At 40.2% G+C, this 23,475-nt stretch overlaps 1 protein-coding gene across 2 annotated transcripts in view; it reads left to right on the top strand.

Annotated features, from left to right (window-relative positions):
- Positions 1–23,475, top strand: part of LOC126248321 (serine/arginine repetitive matrix protein 2-like) — a 255,691-nt gene that overhangs the window by 68,365 nt on the left and 163,851 nt on the right. For both annotated transcript variants that reach the window (XR_007545460.1, XM_049949210.1), the window contains 2 exons: positions 1,308–7,246; positions 10,705–10,802. Coding sequence is in view for 1 of the 2 variants with exons in the window: in XM_049949210.1 (XP_049805167.1) it covers positions 1,308–7,246; positions 10,705–10,802 (6,037 nt within the window). In the remaining variant the exon portion in view is untranslated. The remainder of the gene's footprint in view (positions 1–1,307; positions 7,247–10,704; positions 10,803–23,475) is intronic.

Below are 23,475 nucleotides of genomic sequence, written 5' to 3'. Positions count from 1 at the left end.
TTAAACCTGTTGTGAATGTGCGTGAGAGAGAGGTAGAGAGAGAGAGAGAGAGAGAGAGAGAGAGAGAGAGAGAGAGAGAGAGAGAGAGTGGAGGGGGGGGGATTTGTTTTTAGTCTGTGTTGGAAGTAATTGCTAGGAAACTTGGGTACCTTACATGCATCTTCTGTGTATCCAAGAAGTGAGCCATTATTGAACTAAATGTGTATGGTGTGGCTCACTGATAAGCCATGACATATTATATAATTTTTTGTACTTAATCAGGTGGTGTAATGATTTGTTGTTTCTGTGTTAAATGATGGATCAAAACTAAATCTACCTTTTTGTAGTAGTCACCTGTTGGTCACAGAAGGATTTCAGTACTTTTAGGATGTGGAGTATAGATGTCTGAAGTGAGGTCCTGACTTAAGGTGTCCCAGCCATCCTGTACACACTGTGCAATACTGAATTTTTATATTTTATAATATTCTCTCTGTTACTGAGAGGAAAAAGCATAATGAAGAAAATACGTTTTTAGACATACTCTCTTGGCCCCACAAACTGCAGTCAGTTTTTGTTGCTATCAGGAAGAAAATAATAAAGAAAAAGGGTAATATTACAAAAGAGGATTCCAGCCAGCACTCTTTAAGTCCCACTTTCAGAATTAAAAAAAAAAAATACCTGTCCACTATTCTCATTTTTGCTGTGTGTTTTGAAACATTCATCACATCATAAGTTCATACGGTGATCAGATTATTCATTCATCTTTCAGTTTTGGTTTGTACTGGTAAGACATCAAATTTCTTCACTTCAAGTCAAATTAGTAAACTATAGTTATTATTTTTGCATAATTTAAAAACATTTTAGTACTTTATTTTACATGTTTTTTGCAATATAAAGGGCATACCCATTTGCATGCATTTGGCCGTTTTGGCTCTTGCAGCAATATTGAATTTTGTTCTGTGGTATCTTTTATTCACCTCAACAATATTTCCAGAAATCACCATATTAGCAACAATAAATACAACACCTAAAAGACAGTGTGAAAAATGATGAAATGGTGTGGCTTGCAAAGTAGTAGTAGTTTCAGTTTTCAGTATTTTTGTAAAAATTTCTTCTGAAGTCAATTTAAAACAGGTAAAAATTTTGTTAGATTTTAAACCTGATTTGTTTTGTGCCCCACTGAAGTGTGTTTTTAATGGAGGTACATTATTTGTGGTGATGTGTAATATGGATACCCTCAAATTTGATGACATGCACACATTTTTTGCTGTTACATTGTCCAATGTTGCTCTGCCTGTTATTATATAAGAGTTCTGTGTTAATTACAGGTCAGACGGTGAAAATGGAAATGAAGGTGGTGGCACTAGTATGTTGTGCCACCGATCTAGGTCGTCACCAACAACAGCAAGACGTTTGGCTGCAAGAAAACTGTCTCAAAGCTTGATGAGCAGCACACCAAGGCCTCATGTTAATTTGAATCCTCGGCCAAGCACCTCACGTGACACTACTTCAAGTAGCCGCCACAATCTCCTGGACTCCATAATGGAAAGCCAAGGCCTATGGCATTCAAGGAATACGACCATGTCTCTCAGGAGAGATGGTACAATTACTATTAAAAAGGCATCTAAAGTGGAGAGGCCAAGTAAGGCAATGTCTGGTAGTGATGATGGACAAAGCATTTCTAGGTTTACAGAATCCTCAGATGGGTATCGGGAAAGGATACAACATGACAGTAATCCACAAGAATTGCCCTCCCATATTTTCAATCAAAGGGATGCAATTAGTGTTGTCCCTGTTGCAGATTGTGGTCCTAACATTTTTACCAGCCATGCTGGTAGTAGTGGATCTTCGAACAATGTGGGTCAACAAACATGTGTAAATAGCAGATTTCCGTGGGAGTCCCATACAAGTAACCGAGTAAATGTTACAGACAACCAGACAAGAGTTTCTCAAGTTCCACTCTATCCTGGTAACTCCAGCAACTCAAGATCTCCTGGATCATCTGGATCATATCATCATAATAAGGACAGTCAGTATGAAAGGACATCAACTTCATCATACCAGTATAGTGGACATATGTACTCAGGTACCCATCTTTCTGGATTTGATAGTGATAGAGGTCATTTGGGATATACAGGCTACTTGGGTCCAGAGAACAGTTCTGCCACATCAGATTTACCAAATCCTGGTAGGTTCAATTTATTACCACAATTTCCAGTAAGGCGAACACATCCTCATCCTTCCACATCCCTCAGTGCTAGCAGCACCGATGAAAGGCAACTTGAAGAGAGTGACTTTCTTGATGACCAAGATATATCAAGTGGAAAGTCATCGAATGAGAGAGACACTAAGAAAAATACTTACCGGAAAGTTACAGAAGACGACGACTTAGATATTTATAGTGACATCGAAGTATCCAGTGCTGGTGGACAAAATTGTGCTTCTGAGCATGAAGATAATGAACGTAATTTTGATGTTCTTCCTCCACCCCCAGAACCTTCAGCTTTACTTATAGGGCTTGGTGAACAAGATTCTAGTGATAGTGAAACAAATGATTCTTTAGTAATAGATATTCGTCCCAATCCAGATGACCATACACATAAGGATAATGTTACCAAATCACCAGATGAGTCTGAAAAGTATGATCCAGCTGTTCCATGTGATGATAGTGATGATGATGATGATGATGATGAGCCACTTGTATCTCAGAATCTGCATAAAGAAGACATTCCACTCCCACCATGCCCTCCTTCATCGGAGAAGGTAGATATGAGTACTTCAAATGCAAGTTACTTGCAGTCACCAACCTATGGTGAGCTGAGCAAACAGTGTTCTGTTCATGTTACTGAAGCTGTAACAGAAGCAGTGAAGGAGGTGATCAACAGTACTCTTCAGAGCTCTTCAGCATCCATTAACAAGGCTCTGGCATCTGGTGATGAAGACGACGATGAGGGAGAATGTCCCAATTTCTCTATCTACTCAGCTGACAGTATGGACATAGCCCGGAAAGCAACTGAAATACCGGAAGAGAATACAGGTGCTTTAGATAAGAGTGATCCTGTCACTGTCATGACAGATGAAGACAAAGCAGAGGTTGAAAAGTGTGAGGCAAAATCTGATATTCTGGAGATGCCGATTGAATCGAGTAGTGACCATAACAACCAAGAGAGCAGAGATAATGATGAACAGATGGAAGAGTCAGGATCAATTTCAGAAGTGCAACATGAACCATTAGAAAATAATGATGATATGATTGAACATTTGTCAAAAACTCTTCAGTGCAGCAGCCGCAGCAGCAGTAGTTGTAGCAGTAGCAGCAGTAGCTGTTGTAGCAGCAGTAGTAGCAGCAGTGGTAGTAGTTCCAGCAGTAGTACTGACGGTAGTTCTATTAGCCAAAACACTAGTTGTGAAGAACCAAGCAAAGTTGTCACATCCGAAGAGAAAGACACTACTGCTATAGCTGTTGAACAAATAGCTGACCAAATGAGTAATCTCAGTGCCGTTCATCCTGTTACATCAAGTGCCTCTGAAAACGATGAAAAAAGTGCAATCAGAGATGAGAATGATCCAAAAAACCATGAAGCTGTGAAACTAGATGTGTCCGGAGAGACAGAAAATCTAGTGGAAGGAGCTACTGCTGCAGTATCTGCAGTGTCACCAAATAATGCAACGGGTTCACAAAATAAGACTGCATTGTCACTAAGTAACACAGCGTCATCACCGAATAGTAGTCTCCCTGCTGCAACTCCAGTTGGACTGGAAGGTCTGGACACTGAAACAATATCAGAAACTGAAGAAGCAATAAATTTTGATGATGATATGAGTCATGATGAAACTAGTTTTTTGAGTGAAGAAGATGGTGAAATTTCCCCTCAAAAGAAAAGAAAGAAAGCTACTGATGAAGTGAATGATAGCAGCAAAGCTGACAATGATGTGTCTGCTGAGAAACCACAGCTTGAAAAAGACCTGTCTCCTGCTGAAACAGTGGACTATGAGGAGGGTGAAATAGTAGATGAGCGTCCAAGACTGACTGATATCACTCAGAAAGATAAAATTTTAGACAAAGATAAAAGACTTGAAAGTAATGAAATAAGATCCGCAGATGAAGCAGAAATGAGTGAGTCTTCTGTACACGCAGGAATTGAAGAAGAGAAGAAGAAAAAGAAAAAGAAATCTACGGACAGAGACAGGGACAGGGCAGATTTGATTGTAAATGATGATGATGAAACAGTAAAGGGAAAAGGCAGTACATTAGATGACTCTATATCATGGAAGAAACCATCTAAAGGAACTAAGGAAAGAAACTATAGAGATAGCAAGAGTATCAAACCAACAGAGAAAGGTAAGGATGGAAGCAGAAAGGAAAATGAAGATAAAGAATTACCTAAAAAAGAGAAGAAAAAGAAGGAGAAAAGAAAAGACATGGAAAGATATGATGTCAGAAAAATAGTGAGTGATAAAAAGAGAAAGCGGAAAGACGAATTTGGCCGTGATCTCTCACGGGATCGTTCATATAGTAGGTCACAGTCACGTTCCAAATCACGTGGTAAGTCTCGTGACAGATCAGTATCTTTGTCAAGATCAAAGACTAATCGCGCGAAAGGCCGCTCGTCACCGAGGAGGTCAAGACACCGATCCCGCAGTCGTTCTCGTAGCAGGTCATATAGATCGAGAAGTAGATCAAAAAATAAATCTATATCGAAATTAAAAGATAGGAATCGAAAAAGCCGTTCAAAAGAAAGACAGAGAAAGGCAAGTCGAGATCGCTCCAGGAGCAGAAACAGAAGAAGTCGATCAAGATCAGGCAGCAGGCTTAGAAATAGATCAAGAAGCAGATCCATCCACAAGTCAAGGGAAGGTAAAGACAGATCTAGAGCAGCTACCAGGCAAAAAAGACCTCCAAAGAATCGTCGATCGTGGTCACGCACATGGACATCATCGTGGTCTCGATCAAGATCACAATCTGTTTCCTGCTCATCTTATTCCCGATCTCCTTCGCCATCAGCAAGACGGTACAATCGATCTTACTCAAGGTCTTTCTCTAGATCCTGGTCTAGAGAACGACATGAAAGAGTTCCATTGCTTGAAAAAAAGACCAACCCTGTTGCAAAGCCACCAAAAAAACTCACTGTTATAGTAAACAATAGCAAGGAGGATAGTGATAGGCAACGAAAGAAAGATAAAAAGAAGAAGGACTCAAGAAAATCCAAAGACCAGTCAGGAGCAGAGAAGCGCAAGAAGCGGAAAGAGAGATCTCCATTGCCATCCAAAGAAGTTTTCACTTCTGGTGACAATATTCTAGTTAGCGTGAATTTCAACAAATCAAATAAAGGACCCGGTGCAAAAGATGCTGCTGTCGCTGCAGCTGCAGCTGTTACATCAGCGTCTATATGTGCCTTGCCTAAAGATTCATCTAAGCGAAAACAAAGAGAAGATACATTTGATGTAGGTAGGGAAACAACTAAAAAATCCAGGAAAGATAAAAGTGGGAAAGAAAAGACATCCAAAGCCTTAAATAATGCAGCAAATACTGATAAAACTCTGAACAGAAGATCCAAAAAGGGAGCAAAGGGGGACAAGAGATTGGCTGCATTACTTAGGCAAAAACCAGTTGCAATAATTGATTTAGATCAATCACCATTTCGTGAACAAACCCCTTCACCCAGAGATCTCATAGTTCTGAGTGACAGTGATGATGCACAACGAGATAAAGAAACTGAAATGGAAGATGGAATTATGACCAGGATGATGCACCAGGAAATACTCAGTCCACAAAACTCTCTCAAAATGTCTGCAACAGCACGAACTCCTGAATCTCAGTCACCAGTTATGAGTTCTGTTGGTAACTACCTGAATACTAGTACAGGTCCTAAGACACCGCCTGAACCACAAATAAAGTTTTCAATAGCTGCAAAACCTCAACTGCGCTCAATTAGTAATCCGTTAAGAGAAGAGGATGATGATTTAATGGCTGAGGACACTGTACTGGATGAATCCGATAGACAGATGGATGAGGACCTTGACAGGGACATAATGCATAAAGGTCCCAATACACCACCTGAACCACGAGGACCAACAACTCCATGTTCTCCACCTATTTCACCTGATGCTTATGATCCATTTGATCCCACAAAATCAGGTACACCATCACCTGTAAGAGAAGAAGTACATATTGATGAACTCCAAAGTCCAAGTGGTACACCATGTGAAGAAGTGATGCAGCATTCTGTAGGTGTGACTGATTCCCCTATTCAAAGTGACCCAGACGATACAGCAAAGAAAACTTTAGAAATGTCATCAGAGATTCCACTAATACAGTCTTCTGACAATTTACGGGATGATGTGACTCTTTCTCCAGATAGAACAAAATCTCTAACCATGATTGAAACTATGTTAGGGAGCTCACCATCAAATATTGATGAATCTGTTGTTGGAGCATCACAGCATCAGTTGCAAGTGGAAGTTTCTCCTTCAGAGCCAGGAGAAAAGTCAAGTACCTTGTCTGTTACAATGATAGTGCCTATGAACTCTGACATTACCCCATTATCACCAGAAATAAAAATTATTCCAATGACAGTTCAGCAACAGAAGCTTCTCAAACAGAATATAGTGCAGCAGCCTGTCACATCTACACCTACACATTGTAGCACACCAAGTAATTATTCAAACCTACCCAGTAGTATTGCCAGTACTCCAATTTCACCTTTAACAAGTACACCTGTGAGCCGATCAAATGTCTTTAGCACTCCAATTACCATTACAGTTCCTCAGCTATCATCTCATCACCTTCCACACCACCTCCCAAGCTCTCCTGTTGTGTCTCAGCAGCGAACAGTAGGTATCAAAACTGTTCCAGAGAAAGTGACAGCTATTTCGTATGTGAAAAGTGTGCCACAAAGGCCAACAGGACAACAGAATGGTGATCAGAAGGAACAGATGCAAGATACATCTACAGAAGTTGTTGATATGGACCTTGATTCACCATATTCACCAGGGTCCAGTGAGGGTGATGACTTGTTTGAACCGCCGTCGGAGACTGTAAAACCGACTGCAGCATATCCACCCATGAATACAAGAGCCTCCCAGACACCACAGAAGAATTTAAGGCAGAGCTTACCAGCAACAGGGAATACTCCAAATAAACCACCAGACAAGTTTGATGCCCTATTTGGCATGTCACCAGCTCGTAACAAAGGTTCTACAAAAATGGGGAAAATTAAGACTCACCATGGAAAAACTGGAAAAATGAAGGGGAAGTTAGGAAAAGGTTAGTATCCTCATTTCCATATCATTTTGAAATACTTTGAGTAATGTTTCTGGTGGTGCAACAATGGACCCATGGCTTATTTTGAATTACAGTTAAGTTAAAATCACATACAATTGTGATCGTTGGGTGTGCAGATTTTAAGTATAGGACGCAGTGTAAGTTTCCCTGTAAGTTATGCGCTAGTGATAAAAATGCATTTGCTATTTGAAATGTTTACATTCAAAACTTCATTAAGTTCACATCCTTTCACTTTCTGAATTAATTCTTTCAATTTTACAGAAATGAGAAATGATCACCTCTAATGGAAATAACGGTTCATTAGCATTTTAGGGGTGTTGTAAGGCTTCAAGTTGTATGCAGTTACCTACAGTATACTATCTAAAATCCACTGTTGTATGGGCATAGTGCCAATTGAAAACTGTGTCATCAAAGAATAATGTACTGAAATTGGATGTTACATATTGCTCGAAAACCAGTTAAAAGAATTGACTTCATTGCAAAAGATGTGGCAATACAAATCAAAAGAAATGACAGATTATTTCAAAGGATAGTCACTAGTGGTTTTCAAACACAGTTAAAAACAAAACACAACTCAAATTGTTACAGTTTTTGCTACATTGTTGAGACTATTGACAGATGTCCATGGCTTTTATGAGTCATTGGGGATTGACTGTAGTAACTCATTATCATATTACTTCCTTCAATTAATCCTTAGCATAGACATTTGTAGATCTTACTTTTACTCTCTGTGCCTTCTTTTCTTGTTTCCAAAGAAGACCATGCAGCCCGATGGGTGCTAAGCCTTTTACGCTTAAAAGAAATAGGTAATATACAAATGTTCCAACACTATCACCGTTTTGGTTACCATTTAGACTGAGTTCACTGAATATACACATCTGAGAATGATTTGTAATTTCCTGGAGATTATTTTATGTCCTTATAAACAAAAACTTTTGTTATTGATTTAGTCATATTAATGGTTGCAGGTGACACCTCATTATTTTGTAACAGCCTTGTGATAAATCATTAGTTTAATATACAGGGCGAAGAAAAAGTGCTGCACTTGGAGGTTAGCATGTGATTCTTCATCCAGTTTCGAGACATTGTAGCAAAATCAGATCGGGTGCATTTTGAAAACACATATGAAAATGTGGACCTGGCAACACTGTCACATCATGCAGCACATCGGTGTGTAAAGATGAATGTGTATCACCCCACACTACCATACCAGTCATTGTAGCTCATTGAGTAGACCGCTGGGACATCAAACCCTCATTCACCATGGAGCTAGGGTTCGAATCCTCGTGAGGTTCCTTTTCTTATTTTTTACATGTCCATTCCCTAGTCCCCATCATTCGTGAGCAGGACATCATTTTGTCACATGACAGAGGCCTACTACATGACAGTGGGATCCATTAAACTACATGCATATATCTACTAACAACACAGTGCACAACCAAAATTGGGCCTGTCAGGTTCATGTAGGGCAGATTCCTGATGGAGTGCACAGGCTATGATTTTAGTTCCAGTTGCATCCGACAATCAAGCTGATGCTGCAGCTGCTCGTGCATATTGTCCATGGTACCCTCAAAGGCACCATTCTGATACAGTTTTTCATTGCATGGAGCAATGCCAGGTCGTCCAAGGAAGAGACGTACTCCACAAACAGAGGACCCCATTCTTGAAACCGTTCACTAGTCGCCTCGACAAAGTACCCATTATATCGCAGGGCAGTTCCAGATATCTCAGAGATTGGACGTTGAAGTGTTGCATGATAAAGAACTGCATGCATATCATTACACATTAATTCAACACCAGTGGCAAGAAGACCACATTCAATGAGTACAGTTTTTCAGATGGCTTTTGCACCAAATGGAGGATAACAAACATTATTCTAGCTTCACTCATGTAGGTATTTTCAACCTTCACAACAGCCATTATTGGTTAGAACATGACCCACAGTACACCATGAATGTGGCATTCAGGCACACTTTGGCATGAACCTGTAGGCTGAAATCAAGGGGGGAATACTTTTGGGCCGTTCGAATGCCCCTCTGTATCTTGTGTATCTTTGCAAAACTTTGCCTGATGTGTTAGAATACATTCCTTTTGGTATTCGGCAACAGCTTTTGTTTCAGCATGATGGTGCACTGCCATGATTTGGAATGAATGTGTGTAAATATTTAAGTGAAGCATTTCCAGAGAAATGGGTTGGTCATGGAGGTCCAATGTTCTGGCCTCTACATGGCTCTGACCTTAATCCACTAGAGTTTTGTTTGTGTGAATACTTACAGGAACAAGTTTATAGTGCTGAGCTAATGGGACAGGTCCAGCACAGTGCAGAGTTCATGCCACCCGTTCTTGGCCATGCTTCATGCAGTTAACAGCGTTGCAGGACCCTTATTTCTTAAATCACTTTCCATGAAAACTATTGGCGGGACTAGGTATTGCTAGATACACTTTTGCTTTGAATTGTGGTGAGGGATCATGTGCCAACCACCAAATGTGACATTTTTTCTTCAATGTGTATATCTCCCGTAGGTATTTCTTGTATTGTGTTTGTGATATTAATGCAGGCATTTTTTCATAATGCAAATATTTTAAGCAGTATTGTTGCACTTAGTTGATAAATATCAGTTTTTACCACCCAGTGTCTACGACATGGATAGCGAAAGGAAATATAAGTGTCTCAGATATGAGAAAGAATAGAGACTTACCGGAAAGAAATAGAGATGACTAACTTGTAGATGATATTTGAATTAACCACTCTATTTTGAGAACCATGCAGTTTTTCATTCTGATGTTGGATAGAATAGAAAGAAAATAAGGAAGGACTAATGTATTAGAAGTCAGCTGAGACAGGCTGTTCAAACCCTCTCCCATGGGGCTGAAGTTCCTGCCACCTCATCCACAGGCAGGTAAAGGCTGTACATGCTGTCATCTATCAGGTAGTCCTATTGCACCGCAATCTGCACATGGCCACCTCTGTCTGTAGGCACTGTTGACAGGGTAGTGCAACCATGTAGGTTATGGCCTGGTTTGCCTCAATGCTAGCATATCACCTTTCTGCACACCCCAGGCTACCAGACCTGCAAGTGGCCTGTGGCCGAGCTCTTGAGTCTGAACTACCTGACTTGAGGAATGAGCGAGGTATGTCAACAGAGCAACAAGAGTAATCTACTGGATGTAACTGAAATATAAGAGTGTGCATTATTTCATCATCAGTGTCAAGACTGGACGAATATGTGTACTTTTTGTAATTAATGGTGAAGATCTGTAAATGTGCTTCTTGGTCATAAGGTTGGTTGTTGCACCTTTTTGGGTGTAACTAGTAAGCATATGTGTGTCAAGTATGTGATATGTGTATCAAGTATGTGAAGAATGTGTATTGTCGCAGTTACATTTTTTACCGTACTGTTTTATGGCATGAACCTAAGTGAAATTATTTTGTGTTACAGGTTCAAAAAAAGAGATACAGATCAAAATGGATGAAGACCAGCTGCAGATTTTAGATGACCTTCCAAGCTCTGCTGTAGAACTTCAAGTAAAAGACAAAGTATGCCTTAGATATGTTAGTTTTATTCGTCTGTGTACTTAGTCTTTCTTTTGAAAATGTTATACTCATTTTTAATAAGGTATAACAAACTTGACTAAGTAGATTTTGGCTTTTTCTACATGGAATATGACAAAGTTGTGTCAGTGTTTTTATCTCTCTCCCTCCCTCCCTCCCCCCCCCCCCTTTGTGTGTGTGTGTGTGTGTGTGTGTGTGTGTGTGTGTGTGTGTGTGAGAGAGAGAGAGAGAGAGAGAGAGAGAGAGAGAGATCGACTGACCAACCTTTACCTGCGAAAAAGCATTCTGCAAACTGGACATCATCTTTTGAAGATGTGAATGCTTGGGAATATTGTTCACACAATGGGTCAGACATTGTTGTGACAGGATGAGGAACAGTGAATCATTTTGCAGATAACAAGACTACAAAAAAATTTATACATTTCTTTGGTAATGTGTCATTCCTGAGTAAGTGAATTACAAAACCCATGAAAATTTATTTCTGCATTGTTGTTAATTTCCCACTAACATATAATAGTCGGTTCTCGTTGTACTTCTTTTTCAATGTCTGTGTTATATGAAGGCTATCCAGAAAGTAAAACATTTTGGTCTATAGCAGTGGTGGACAGGGCTACGGCTGCCATCATTGTGCCAAAATGTTCCTACACTTAGTACGCATCCAGCAGTGGTAGTGTGTGGTCTGTCTCTCTGCTACTTTGCTTTCTGTGATATGTCAGAATGTGCACTGCAAAAGAAAATCGTGCCACTTGTGATGTGTGTTTTGTGATTAGATTTTTGTTGGCAAGAAAACTGCAAACCAATTGAAATTTATCGTGACATTTGTGACATGTATGGAAAACGAATAGTGATTGAAAACCCAGTTAGGCAATGGTGCATTGATTTTAAAAATTTTCGTATTAATGTTTACTATGAGGACCGCAGTGGTAGAAGTAGCCTTGTGACTGATGAATTGGTGACGAAAATCAACGACAAAATTTCCGATAAACATTGTTTCATGATTATGGAACTTCTGCAACATTTCCTCAAATTTCACGGAGTTTGGTGCATGAGATTGTGGCAGAAAAGCTTGTTTACCACAAATTTTGTGCTAGGTGGGTTCCCAAAATCCTAACGGAAGACCTCAAAAAAAGAGAGACTGGCTGCAGCACTGACCATCCGTGAAGATTATGAGAAAAATTGTAACAAAGTTATCAGTCGTAACTGAGGACAACAGTTGAGTGAAGTATGTCAGTTGTGGAACAAAAATGCAGTTGATGGGATGGGGACACACACATCCTCGCAAGAAACCAAGGAAGTGTTTGCAAACACTGTCAGTAAGAAAGTGGAATACTACTAACATGTGAAATTTCAGAAGATTTGAAGATGGAAGTGTAGGTGGGACAGTATGAAAATTACAAATAATGAAGGAACAGATTCATAGTCGCATGTTAGGTGAATGAAAAGTGGGTAGCTATGGAGTAAGACAAAAGAAACTGTATTATTAGTGATGAGGCCAAATTAAAGAAAATACAAGGTAAGCCACAAAAGATAAAAGGAAGATGAAACTGAAAATAAATAACTATGAAGGGTTTCATTGACATTACTGTGCTTGGGGAGGTCCCATTTCATGCTATCACTGCAGTCTTCTTGTGGAATCTTGTGCTTTCAAAGTTGAACTGGGAGTTTATTGTGTGTTTCAGCATTGTATTGTATCATACTGCTTTGCCAGGCTTTCATTCTATTGTACTATTTGTGCAGAAACTGCGAAGTACAATTATCATCATATTATATTATAGCACTGGTGATAAATGTCTTGAGCAAGTCTCGTTAATTAAATATTTAGAAGTTTTGTTAGAATGATATACAGGATAGTTATTAAACTTTCACCACTTGTGCCAGTCTGTACAGAAAACTGTTTACCGTATGAGTACCCAACTTTATTGGAATGATCTTCACATTGTGCATTGCAGGATTTGTGTTGTTGGTAGTGTAGTGTTGTGACTTGCCACTAGGCACCGGCACTACGATGGTGTGTAGGGTTGAAACACTTGCATCAGTTTGCATTGCAGTTGCAGTCAGCCAGCATGGATCAGGACAAGGTGGGTAGGGCTTTACTCATAAATCAAGTTGAACTACAGCAATAGTACTGCTGCTCTTCACAAGTATCAGTCCATTGTTCGTGAGGTCACTCCATAACACATTTGAAGGAAACCGAATCATTGGCCGATCATTCTAACCTGTGTGGCCACCAATATCACCAGATTTGGATCTGTGTGTTTTCTGACTGTGTGGTTACCTTAAAGACAGGGTTTATCAACAGGATACTAACACATGGAGATTGAAGATGAGCATAGCAATGGAGGTAGCTAACACTCGACCTGTGATATTTCGGGCAGCAGTAGAACAATCTCGAGTGTGGTTCCAGGCTGTCATGGATGCTGATCGTCATCACATTGAGCAACATTTATAACGTGGAATTTAAATGTGGTACGCAGTTGACAAATGTTACCCTCTCATGTGGAAATTAAAATGTGTTTCTTTTGTGGTTATTCATTATTTTTCTTCTGCCCGTCCTTACAAATGTTGTCCTACATTCATTCATTTTTTCATGTGTGCCCTCTCATGTAGTGAAACTTTAATTACAACCACACTGTAAAGTAGGACCAACAGGTCAAATCAGTGAAGGGTTGAGGGAGGAAGACATGGTACTAATGGTAACTAGTTCAGTCAGTTCAGAAGTTATGTGACTGCAGAAACAATATTTTAGGTACCCTATAAAACATACCTGCAGTATTCATTATTGACAAAAGGAAAGACTGATGCAAACGGAGCTCTTTTTCACTTTCCTATATATGTGGATGGAACAGTGTAGGGAATGTTTTATAATGGTATAGTATGCTATGCTGTGTGTTGCACAGTGGTATGTGAAAATATACAGGGTGTTTCAAAGTCTTTGCATCAAACATTTAGGGGAGATTAGATCATGAGATACAGCTTTTGTTAGAGACAAAGAGTTAGCTTGCTTACACTTCCTGGCAATGCTAGGTGTCTTTTAGTATTTACTGGCCAATGGACGACGAGATTTCACCGAACTAGTAGGTTCTACTAACCAGGTGTGCTGCGTACTACCTGCCCCAATAAAATGTCAGTGATTTTAACAAGAAGCCCATGAGACTTAGTATCTATAAGTGGAGAAAGATAGTTTAGAAGTGAATCAGGAACTTTAATTTTGCTCAGCCCATCCCTTTCCATGCTAGCCAGATGACTGTATTATAGGCAACACAACTGCATATGCACAAGGTAGGGTGCCATGCCTTGCCACCTCTATAAGGTGCATAACCAATACATAAGGAATCCTAGTGTTGCCAGGAAGAGTCTGCCAATATTTTGCCCCCAACAGAAGTTCTTCCTCATAACATGATCTATCATCCCCAGAGGTTTTAATACAAAGACTATTAAACATGCTGTATGTGCAGGTAGTGTTCTTTCTCCTTAGTTACCACATCGAGATTGGCTCTGTCAATAATACAGGATGGTACCTGAAGAGAAACTATCAAAGCAAATTTGCAAGATGATTGGATGCTGTCAAACACAATGTCCATGTTTCGATATGCCATTGCTGAGGACTAAAATCACACAACTGGTTTGATATAAAATGTCAGTGTAAGTTCCGAGAGTTTCTACTATCATGAGCGAGTGAATAGTCCTATGAAAATTTCATACAAATATTTGTCAGGGCGCTGAAGAGTCAGGTGTATTTACATATATCTGTATTATAATTTCAACAGCCCAGTTAATATTTTCAATCATTAAACATAGATTTTTTGCCTCTTATGGTCCTGTTGGCATTGTAGTTTCAAGATATTGTTTTTATGACTGTCAGAATTATGAGATAAACACAGTTTCTTGGAAGCCTGTAAACACAGCTTATGAGTTTAATAGTTGCCTGTCTTTGCTCTCACCATTAACTGTAATATTAGTTAAATGATTTGCTTATATAAGGAAATGTAGGCAGTGTACACTTGCCAACGCAAGTGGGAGGCAAAGTTAGTGAATGAGGCTAAAGGGGATGTTAACCACCATGACATAGATTTCACATCTAGTGGTAAGTGCAAATATGCACCCACTAGATAGACTCTATAAAAGTGCTAACCCTACTCTTGTCAGGGTATCACACGTGAATCCACCATTAATTTGGCATTTATTGTTGATTTGAATTCATCACACAACCAGAGTTAGCAGGAAGTTTCCTGATTATTTCTAGAGATATAGCACAGTTACAGGAAGCTACAGGCTCAATGATGGGCAAGGGTTGGGGAGAATTTTGTTCTCTTACAATTGATTTGATGCCGATGGGTCAGCCCCTGCAACACTTTTTAATTGACTTGGGCTTAATACTGATATGTGCTGTAATGATATTTTTGTGCCCAAAAACAGTAATGAAGAATGTAGAAGATTGGTGTTGATGTACAATTTCCAACCTATGAAAATGAATCTCTGGAGTGATTAAATTGATAGAATCTTGAATAGGGAATCAAATTTGGTAAAGGCTTTTAGCTCAAAAATATTTGAAATAACTGTTTTGTAACTACAGTGACTATGACTTTGCAAGAGATGTCTTTCTATTTGAGTTCTCTTTACATAGAATGAATTCTTTGCTGCAAAGAGATCGATCAGTGCAGTACACTTGGCAGTGGTGGAGCTTCTAACTGATAACATGTTTGTAGTCCGTCCATTGCATCGACTGTGTCACTTTCCTTTAAATGGGAACTGGATGCTAATTTGTTGTGGATGTTGGGAACATCTTGCAGGCTTACTCAAGCCAGTTTAGCACTGGGCTGTTAACAACTTGATGTGCAGGATGGTCATAATTAAACTTCTGTAGGACAATGAAACTTTATGGAAACGTTTGTAAGGACATGGGGAAGAGAGGTACCGAATAAACCATTGAAAGAAACACGTGTTAATTTCCACACAAGAGGGGTAACATTTGTTAATTGTGTACCATGTTTACAGTCTAGGTTACAAATGTTGCTCAATGTGACAACCATCTGCATCAACAACTGACTGGAACGGCTCTAGAAATACCATTTCAAAATTGTTTGCAGTGCTTTTCAAACGGTGGACCATGGAATTTTCGGTTATCATGACGCAGCTTGTGCACTGCTTGAAGGTTGTGCATTGTGTTCAGTATTCTCAGCTATGGCAACAGTAAATTCTGCAACAATTTGTAGCGCAATTGCTCGCAGGAGCAATTCCCAAATCGCCAGTGAATTCCAACTTCCAAATAGAGTTCTTCAACCCCAGTGCAGGAAGAGGACCTCTCCATATTCATATGTGCCAATACTTGCGAAGAACCGCACCACTATTGCTGTTGTTTTTTGAAAACAGCTTTTTGAGTAAAGCTCTGCTCACCTTGTCCCGAGTCATGTTGACTGTCTGCAATTGTAATACACACTGATGATTTTGTTTCAACCTGTACCTAATGGCAAGTCGTAACACTAACACTGCTAACAATGCAAATCCTGCAGCATACAGTCCACATCATCTGTATAAAGTTGGGTACTCATACAGTAAATAGTTTTCCATCTTCACTGACTCAGGTAGTGAAAATTTAATTACAACCACTGTGTATATTGGAACCAGAGTGATTTTTACTCATTATTTAGTTGTTCTACTGCAGCTTACACTACTGATGTGGCTCCATTTGTGTCAGCAGCTACAGATGTAAAATAGAAAGAACATTCTTGTTGCTCATTATCAGACAAGAAAGGAAGTGTTCCCACAATGAAACTTTCACTTGGCAGCAGAGTGTGTGCTGATATGAAACTTCTTGGCAGATTAAAACAGTGTGCCAGGCCAAGACTCAAACTTGGGATCTTTTCCAGTAGAGCACTTGCCCATGAAAGGAAAACATCCTGAGTTCATGACTTGGTCTGGCCAACAGGTTTAATCTGCCAGGAAGTTTCATATCATCCACCACAGAGTGAAAATTTGATTTTGGAAACAACCCCCAGGCTGTGGCTAAGCCATGCCTCTGCAATATCCTTTCTTTAAGGACTGCTAGTCCTGCAAGTTTTTCAGGAGAGCTTCCGTGAAGTTTGGAATTATGAGATGAGATATGGCAGAAGTAGAGCTATGGGGACAGATGTGAGTTGTGCTTCGGTAGCTGAGTTGTTAGAGCTCTTGCCCATGAAAAGCAAAGGTACAAAATTTCGAATCTATGTCTGGCACATAGTTTTAATCTGCCAGGAAGTTTCAAGAAAGTGTTCATTAGTGCACAGCTGAGCAAGTTGGCTGGCCGGGCTGGGCTGTGCTGTGATGTTCGAACAACAGTATTGCAGGCAGTGACGTATTGTGGGGTTTGTGTGACCAATGATGACAATACTTAAAATGAGTTTTTGATGAAGAAGAAACTACTTGATGCATCTGAGGGTTTTGACAGGTGGTGAGTATGGGGTTCGCGAAAGTGTGTGATCTCTGCTTGTTAATGCATTAGTGGTCAGAGCTTTTAGTGGGTTTGAAATCTTGAATGATTTTTGGAATCACTACTAGGGAATGGTATGCCAACATTAATGTTACATGACAAACTTGACTGCCCAGGGCATATTAGAGAACAGTGTAATTCGTCTGCAGGTGCATAGTGTGGAGCAAATCTGCAAACAATGCTGGACATTTCTGCTAAATTAAAATGGCTTAGGCTGCAGGGATAAACTATCAGTCCCATATATGAATGATATTGTTTCTTTTGCGAACATTGAGAACATAGACTAGAAGCCACTGCGTGTGTTTGGGTACGTAAGCCGTAGCTGATCCTAATCCTGGTTGAGAGAGGAGGAGGGTGAGGAGCAAAACCTAATTTTTTGAGGTCATCAGTATGGTGGAATTGATGGAAGGGGCAGCCCTGCCTTTGTGGATCATGTAATAGTAGTATGGAGAGATAACATCTGTTTCCCAGGTTAGGGCTAGTTAGCGACTATGATTATTAACTCAGCATCACGTCTGGTAAGCAAGGTATTTTAAATGCCAATCACCTTCCGTAAATTCCGGTGGTGATTTCGAATTTTCGAATGAAATTAACCCTGGTAAATAGAGAGAAATGCTAGGAATTTCTCAATGATTATTTATCAGTTTGTCTCAAGGATTCTGAGGAAGGACAAATTGAAGGAGATAAGAGTAAGGAAATAAGAGTAGCCACATTTACCAGAACTATGAGGAAGCTGAAGACTTGAGCGAATTTGGGATGGAAGTTGATAGGAGCAAATGCAGTGTGCAGTTTTCCGCAAATACCTGCAGCTGTGCCATGTGTGTCAAAGCTTACATCACTAACTAACAGACTAGAACAATAACTGCAAGACATTAAGTGGGATATCCTGGGTAACTGGGTGACAAGTCTACAAGGAGAAAAACCTGAGACCCTGCCATCAGGTCATGTCACCTTATGAAATAATGAGGATACGTCTGTACATGAAGTTGCTATCCTAGTCAACAGGAATATAAAAAATTTCATTCACAAGATGGTATGCATTTCTCTTAGAGTGATATAGACTGAAAATTGAACAGCATATTTAGCATATAGATCCTCCAAGTTTATGCCCCAATCAGCAATTCTGATGAAGAAGAGGTAGAACAACTAAACAAAGATATCATTAAAGGCAAAGATTCTTAGAAGATGCAATTGAGTATTGCTTGGCTGCTTAATGGAATGACTTCAGCTATAGATACTTCTTGCCCATCATTCAGGGTTACATGTACTTCCTCATGCTGTCTGCCAATGGTCACAGTCTTGGTAGAAATCTCTAACAGTTTAGTAATCTTACGTCTACCTGTATTATTTAGGAATAAAGGAGATGGCTCACCAAAAGGCAGAAATGCTACTTCGTCAACAGGTACACAAACAAAAGGTACAGAGCTTTGCTTTGCTAGCTTTCGGAATGAAATTCCACTCTCAAGCTTGTAGCAGAAACACCCCCCTCCCCCAACACACACACACACACACACACACACACACACACACACACACCTGTCTCGCTAGATGTGTGGCACAATGTTGGGAGACAAGCATGTGTGTGAGGAATTTCGTTCTGAAAGATAGCAAAGCAAAGCTCTGTACCTTTTGTTTGTGTACCTGTTGACGACGTAGCACTTCTGCCTTTCGGTGAGCCATCTCCTTTATTCCTAAATAATACAGGTAGACATAAGATTACTAAATTGTTAGAGATTTCTACCAAGACTGCGACCATCGGCAGACAGCATGAGGAAGAATAAGTAACCCTGAATGATGGGCAAGAAGTATCTATAGCTGAAGTCATTCCATTAAGCAGCCAAGCAATACCGTATTTACTCGAATCTAAGCCGCATCTGAAAAATGAGTCTCTAAATCATGGAAAAAAAAATTCCCGAATCTAAGCCGCACCTGAAATTTGAGAGTCGGAATTCAAGGCGAGAGAAAAGTTTTAGGTCGCACCTCCAAATCGGTTGGTCCATTGTAATGTGAGACACAATTTAGGTCGAATGAATGACGATACAGCTACAGTAGTTTGGTTTGAGTCGTAAGCTTAGCAGTTGAGCTTTACCAGGTAGCCATTGCTATGCGTCAGGCGCTCCATCCGTATTTATACGGGTATCCTTCCTTTATCACGTGCTTCATCTGGTTTGAATTAATTGCTTATTTTTCTTTGATCTGATAAGTGCCGTTCTTTTTGTTATAGGTAGTTACGTCACTCTAAGCTGAAAAATGCATTACTGTACTGTGTCATGCATTGTCTGTCTCATTCTGATAATGAGTGTTTACTACCTGTCGCCGCTCGCGGCATGGCTTGCTTTTGTGCGCGCTACCACAGCTTACAGCTGCTTTCTTTGATAATGACCAACAAGAACCAAATAATAGACTGCGTGTGATAGAAGATGTTCTGAACAAGAGTTTAGCGAAAATTTTTCTCCGTTTGAAAATCTTTGCAGATGCCTCTGTAGTACATTATATTCTGCACAGAAATTAGAGTCATCTTAGATTTAAAAATCTAGTCAATTGCCGTGCTTCATTTCTGACTGTATCACTATTAGGCATAAGAAGAATACGAATATAAACATGGCATGATATGTATATTCTTCCGCGTTTGCTGTTGTCTCACTCTAGTTTTGTAGTTTATTAGGCAGACAGGATTTAAATGAGATAGCAGCAAACACAAGAGAATACATGGCAAAATGTTTATTTTTATATTATTCTTATGTTGAGAGAATACTGCATGTGATTCACAATTCGTAAAAGTTCTTATTAGCAACCACCTCTTCTCACAGGTAGGAAAAAATTCAGTACGTAGAGTTGGCCATATTGACAAACATCCCAAACAGTGTTGCCAGTTAGATTTTCATAGTACGTTGAAACGCTGCAACATTCGAAGATGAACAATACGGAATTTGTATTTACTTCCTTGGATAATGTATGAAAATGCAGTGGTCGGAACTCGGGGCGGAGAAAAAAGCTCGTCTTCCACCTTTTTTAAATTTATTTACTGACGCAGAGGTTTTGGCGCCAGTATTTATCTTTGTGTCTGCAAATCATGCCTGTGTAGCGCTAAATATATTCGACGGCAGAAGTTAGTTGTGGCGGCATCTACCAACATCTCTCAGAACTTCCGTTTACTTTGCACTCGATTCTAAGCCGCAGGCGGTTTCTTGGATTACAAAAACCGGAGAAAGAGTGCGACTTACATTTGAGTAAATACGGTAGGTACGTGCTAGAGATCAGAAGTTTGTCAGTAAACACAGACAACTGCTCGAGCCTTTCCAGGCCCCCCAGGTTTTATTGTTGGCTTGAGTGAGAGACTTACACGTGTGTCATGTTCACCATGGTATTGGTGGCTGCAGCATTCTCATTGATGTGCTGCTATGTCACAAGAGATTGCTCACAATTGCATAGACATCTCTGTCTAATTGCCACAACAAAAGTGCAGATTGTGTGACATTGTATAGTATGGAAAGTAATTAACATAGTAAACTTGTCATACCTGCATATTGTTATAACGACTGTGCTTTTCACTGTGCAGTTAAATCTCTCTTACGAGGCAATGACATACAGAGATTATACAGAGCACTTGCTTCCATGCTGCTACTACTAATTAGCTGAAATGCTCCTTTAGTGTCCATGGAAACAATGAAATCAATGCAGCCACTGTCTATGAAAATAACTGAAAATATGTGACAATGAATTTTTAGTTATTCCTTGGATGCTTGGTCACATAGCATAATGTGTTTAGACAGTTTCAGTTAATAAGCAGAAGATTTGGTTTTGAAATATTGTCTAACACATTTTTGAAATTCTCTTAATAACTGTGCCTTTATTTTAAGAAACCTATGATAACAGCACTGCTTTCATACACCTATATAGGTGAATCAGTAAGATAAATGTTTTAACAAAAAGTTTTGTGCAGTGAAGAGGCCAGTCCATTGTTATTTAGTTTTCTACATTTTATTGAGCTATGTTTCTTCATTTTAACCCATTTCAGTTGAATAAGGAGATACTGGATCTTCAGCAGTAGGTTCTGTTTGCAAGTTTGCTCCTGACTATATTGAAGTTTGGCTGATAAGTGTCGTACTTGTGTCTAAAAATATGAGCTTTTTCATTCAACACAGACACTTCTCATGTGAGTATTCCAGTATCGGCTTGAACTGTAGCTTTTAGAAAGAGGAACCCATCAAGTCATGTGCTCTTCGACACCTCACATCTTGGAAGATGTGTATGAAAATGTGAAGTACAACCAGATAATCAATCTAGGTGACTTTCTCCATGCTTCAAACACACAACAAGGTGTTTATTGTGCCCATGTTGATCCTCATGGTCCGTGACGATCTAGCAGAAGGGTTATTTTTGTGGAAGACTGGCTTCCATACCGAGGAGGTGGCTATGGGTGATATGATTTCACTCCTGTTGTTTTCCAGCACAAAAACTTATGTGACTTGTTGCACTTGTGGCTGTACAGTGATAAAAAATGAGACAGCCAGCAATGCCCAGTATCATTCACACACTTTTATCTATTGCAGTTTATCTTGACAGTTCAAGTATGTGTGGTAGACCACTGATATTTGCACTTGGAAAGGCTAGTGCCTCGATGATTTTGAAGGTACTGTGCCCAAGGGCCTAACTGGATTGCCTGTGATAAAATGTCCTTCAGTTTTTTATGTTGCTCTTGTTTCCCCTCAACTCGCAGTGAGATGGTAAATATATGGGACAATATAATCACAAGGGAACTTGTGAACTATTTTATCCACCAGTGTAACAGGAAAGCTACGCGAGCGTCCCCCTCCCCCTCTTACACACACACACACACACACACACACACACACACACACACATGCACACACACAGAGTTATTTACTTTACTATTTCTCTTTGTGGTCAGTAGAAACATACAATGGCCTTACAAAGTTGTAGTTCTGTACCATTCCCATATACGAGGGCAGTTCAATAAGTAATGCAACACATTTTTTTTCTGAAACAGGGGTTGTTTTATTCAGCACTGAAATACACCAGGTTATTCCCCAATCTTTTAGCTACACAACACTATTTTTCAACGTAATCTCCATTCAATGCTACGGCCTTACGCCACCTTGAAATGAGGGCCTGTATGCCTGCACGGTACCATTCCACTGGTCGATGTCGGAGCCAACGTCGTACTGCATCAATAACTTCTTCATCATCCGCGTAGTGCCTCCCACGGATTGCGTCCTTCATTGGGCCAAACATATGGAAATCCGACGGTGCGAGATCGGGGCTGTAGGGTGCATGAGGAAGAACAGTCCACTGAAGTTTTGTGAGCTCCTCTCGGGTGCGAAGACTTGTGTGAGGTCTTGCGTTGTCATGAAGAAGGAGACGTTCGTTCAGATTTTTGTGCCTACGAACACGCTGAAGTCGTTTCTTCAATTTCTGAAGAGTAGCACAATACACTTCAGAGTTGATCGTTTGGCCATGGGGAAGGACATCGAACAGAATAACCCCTTCAGCGTCCCAGAAGACTGTAACCATGACTTTACCGGCTGAGGGTATGGCTTTAAACTTTTTCTTGGTAGGGGAGTGGGTGTGGCGCCACTCCATTGATTGCCGTTTTGTTTCAGGTTCGAAGTGATGAACCCATGTTTCATCACCTGTAACAATCTTTGACAAGAAATTGTCACCCTCAGCCACATGACGAGCAAGCAATTCCGCACAGATGGTTCTCCTTTGCTCTTTATGGTGTTCGGTTAGACAACGAGGGACCCAGCGGGAACAAACCTTTGAATATCCCAACTGGTGAACAATTGTGACAGCACTACCAACAGAGATGTCAAGTTGAGCACTGAGTTGTTTGATGGTGATCCGTCGATCATCTCGAACGAGTGTGTTCGCACGCTCCACCATTGCAGGAGTCACAGCTGTGCACGGCCGGCCCGCACGCGGGAGATCAGACAGTCTTGCTTGACCTTGCGGCGATGATGACACACGCTTTGCCCAACGACTCACCGTGCTTTTGTCCACTGCCAGATCACCGTAGACATTCTGCAAGCGCCTATGAATATCTGAGATGCCCTGGTTTTCCGCCAAAAGAAACTCGATCACTGCCCGTTGTTTGCAACGCACATCCGTTACAGACGCCATTTTAACAGCTCCGTACAGCGCTGCCACCTGTCGGAAGTCAATGAAACT

This window comes from Schistocerca nitens, chromosome 3, assembly GCF_023898315.1.
Source record: "Schistocerca nitens isolate TAMUIC-IGC-003100 chromosome 3, iqSchNite1.1, whole genome shotgun sequence".
Classification (NCBI taxonomy): domain Eukaryota; kingdom Metazoa; phylum Arthropoda; class Insecta; order Orthoptera; family Acrididae; genus Schistocerca; species Schistocerca nitens.
This window is presented reverse-complemented; position numbering and strand designations above follow the sequence as displayed.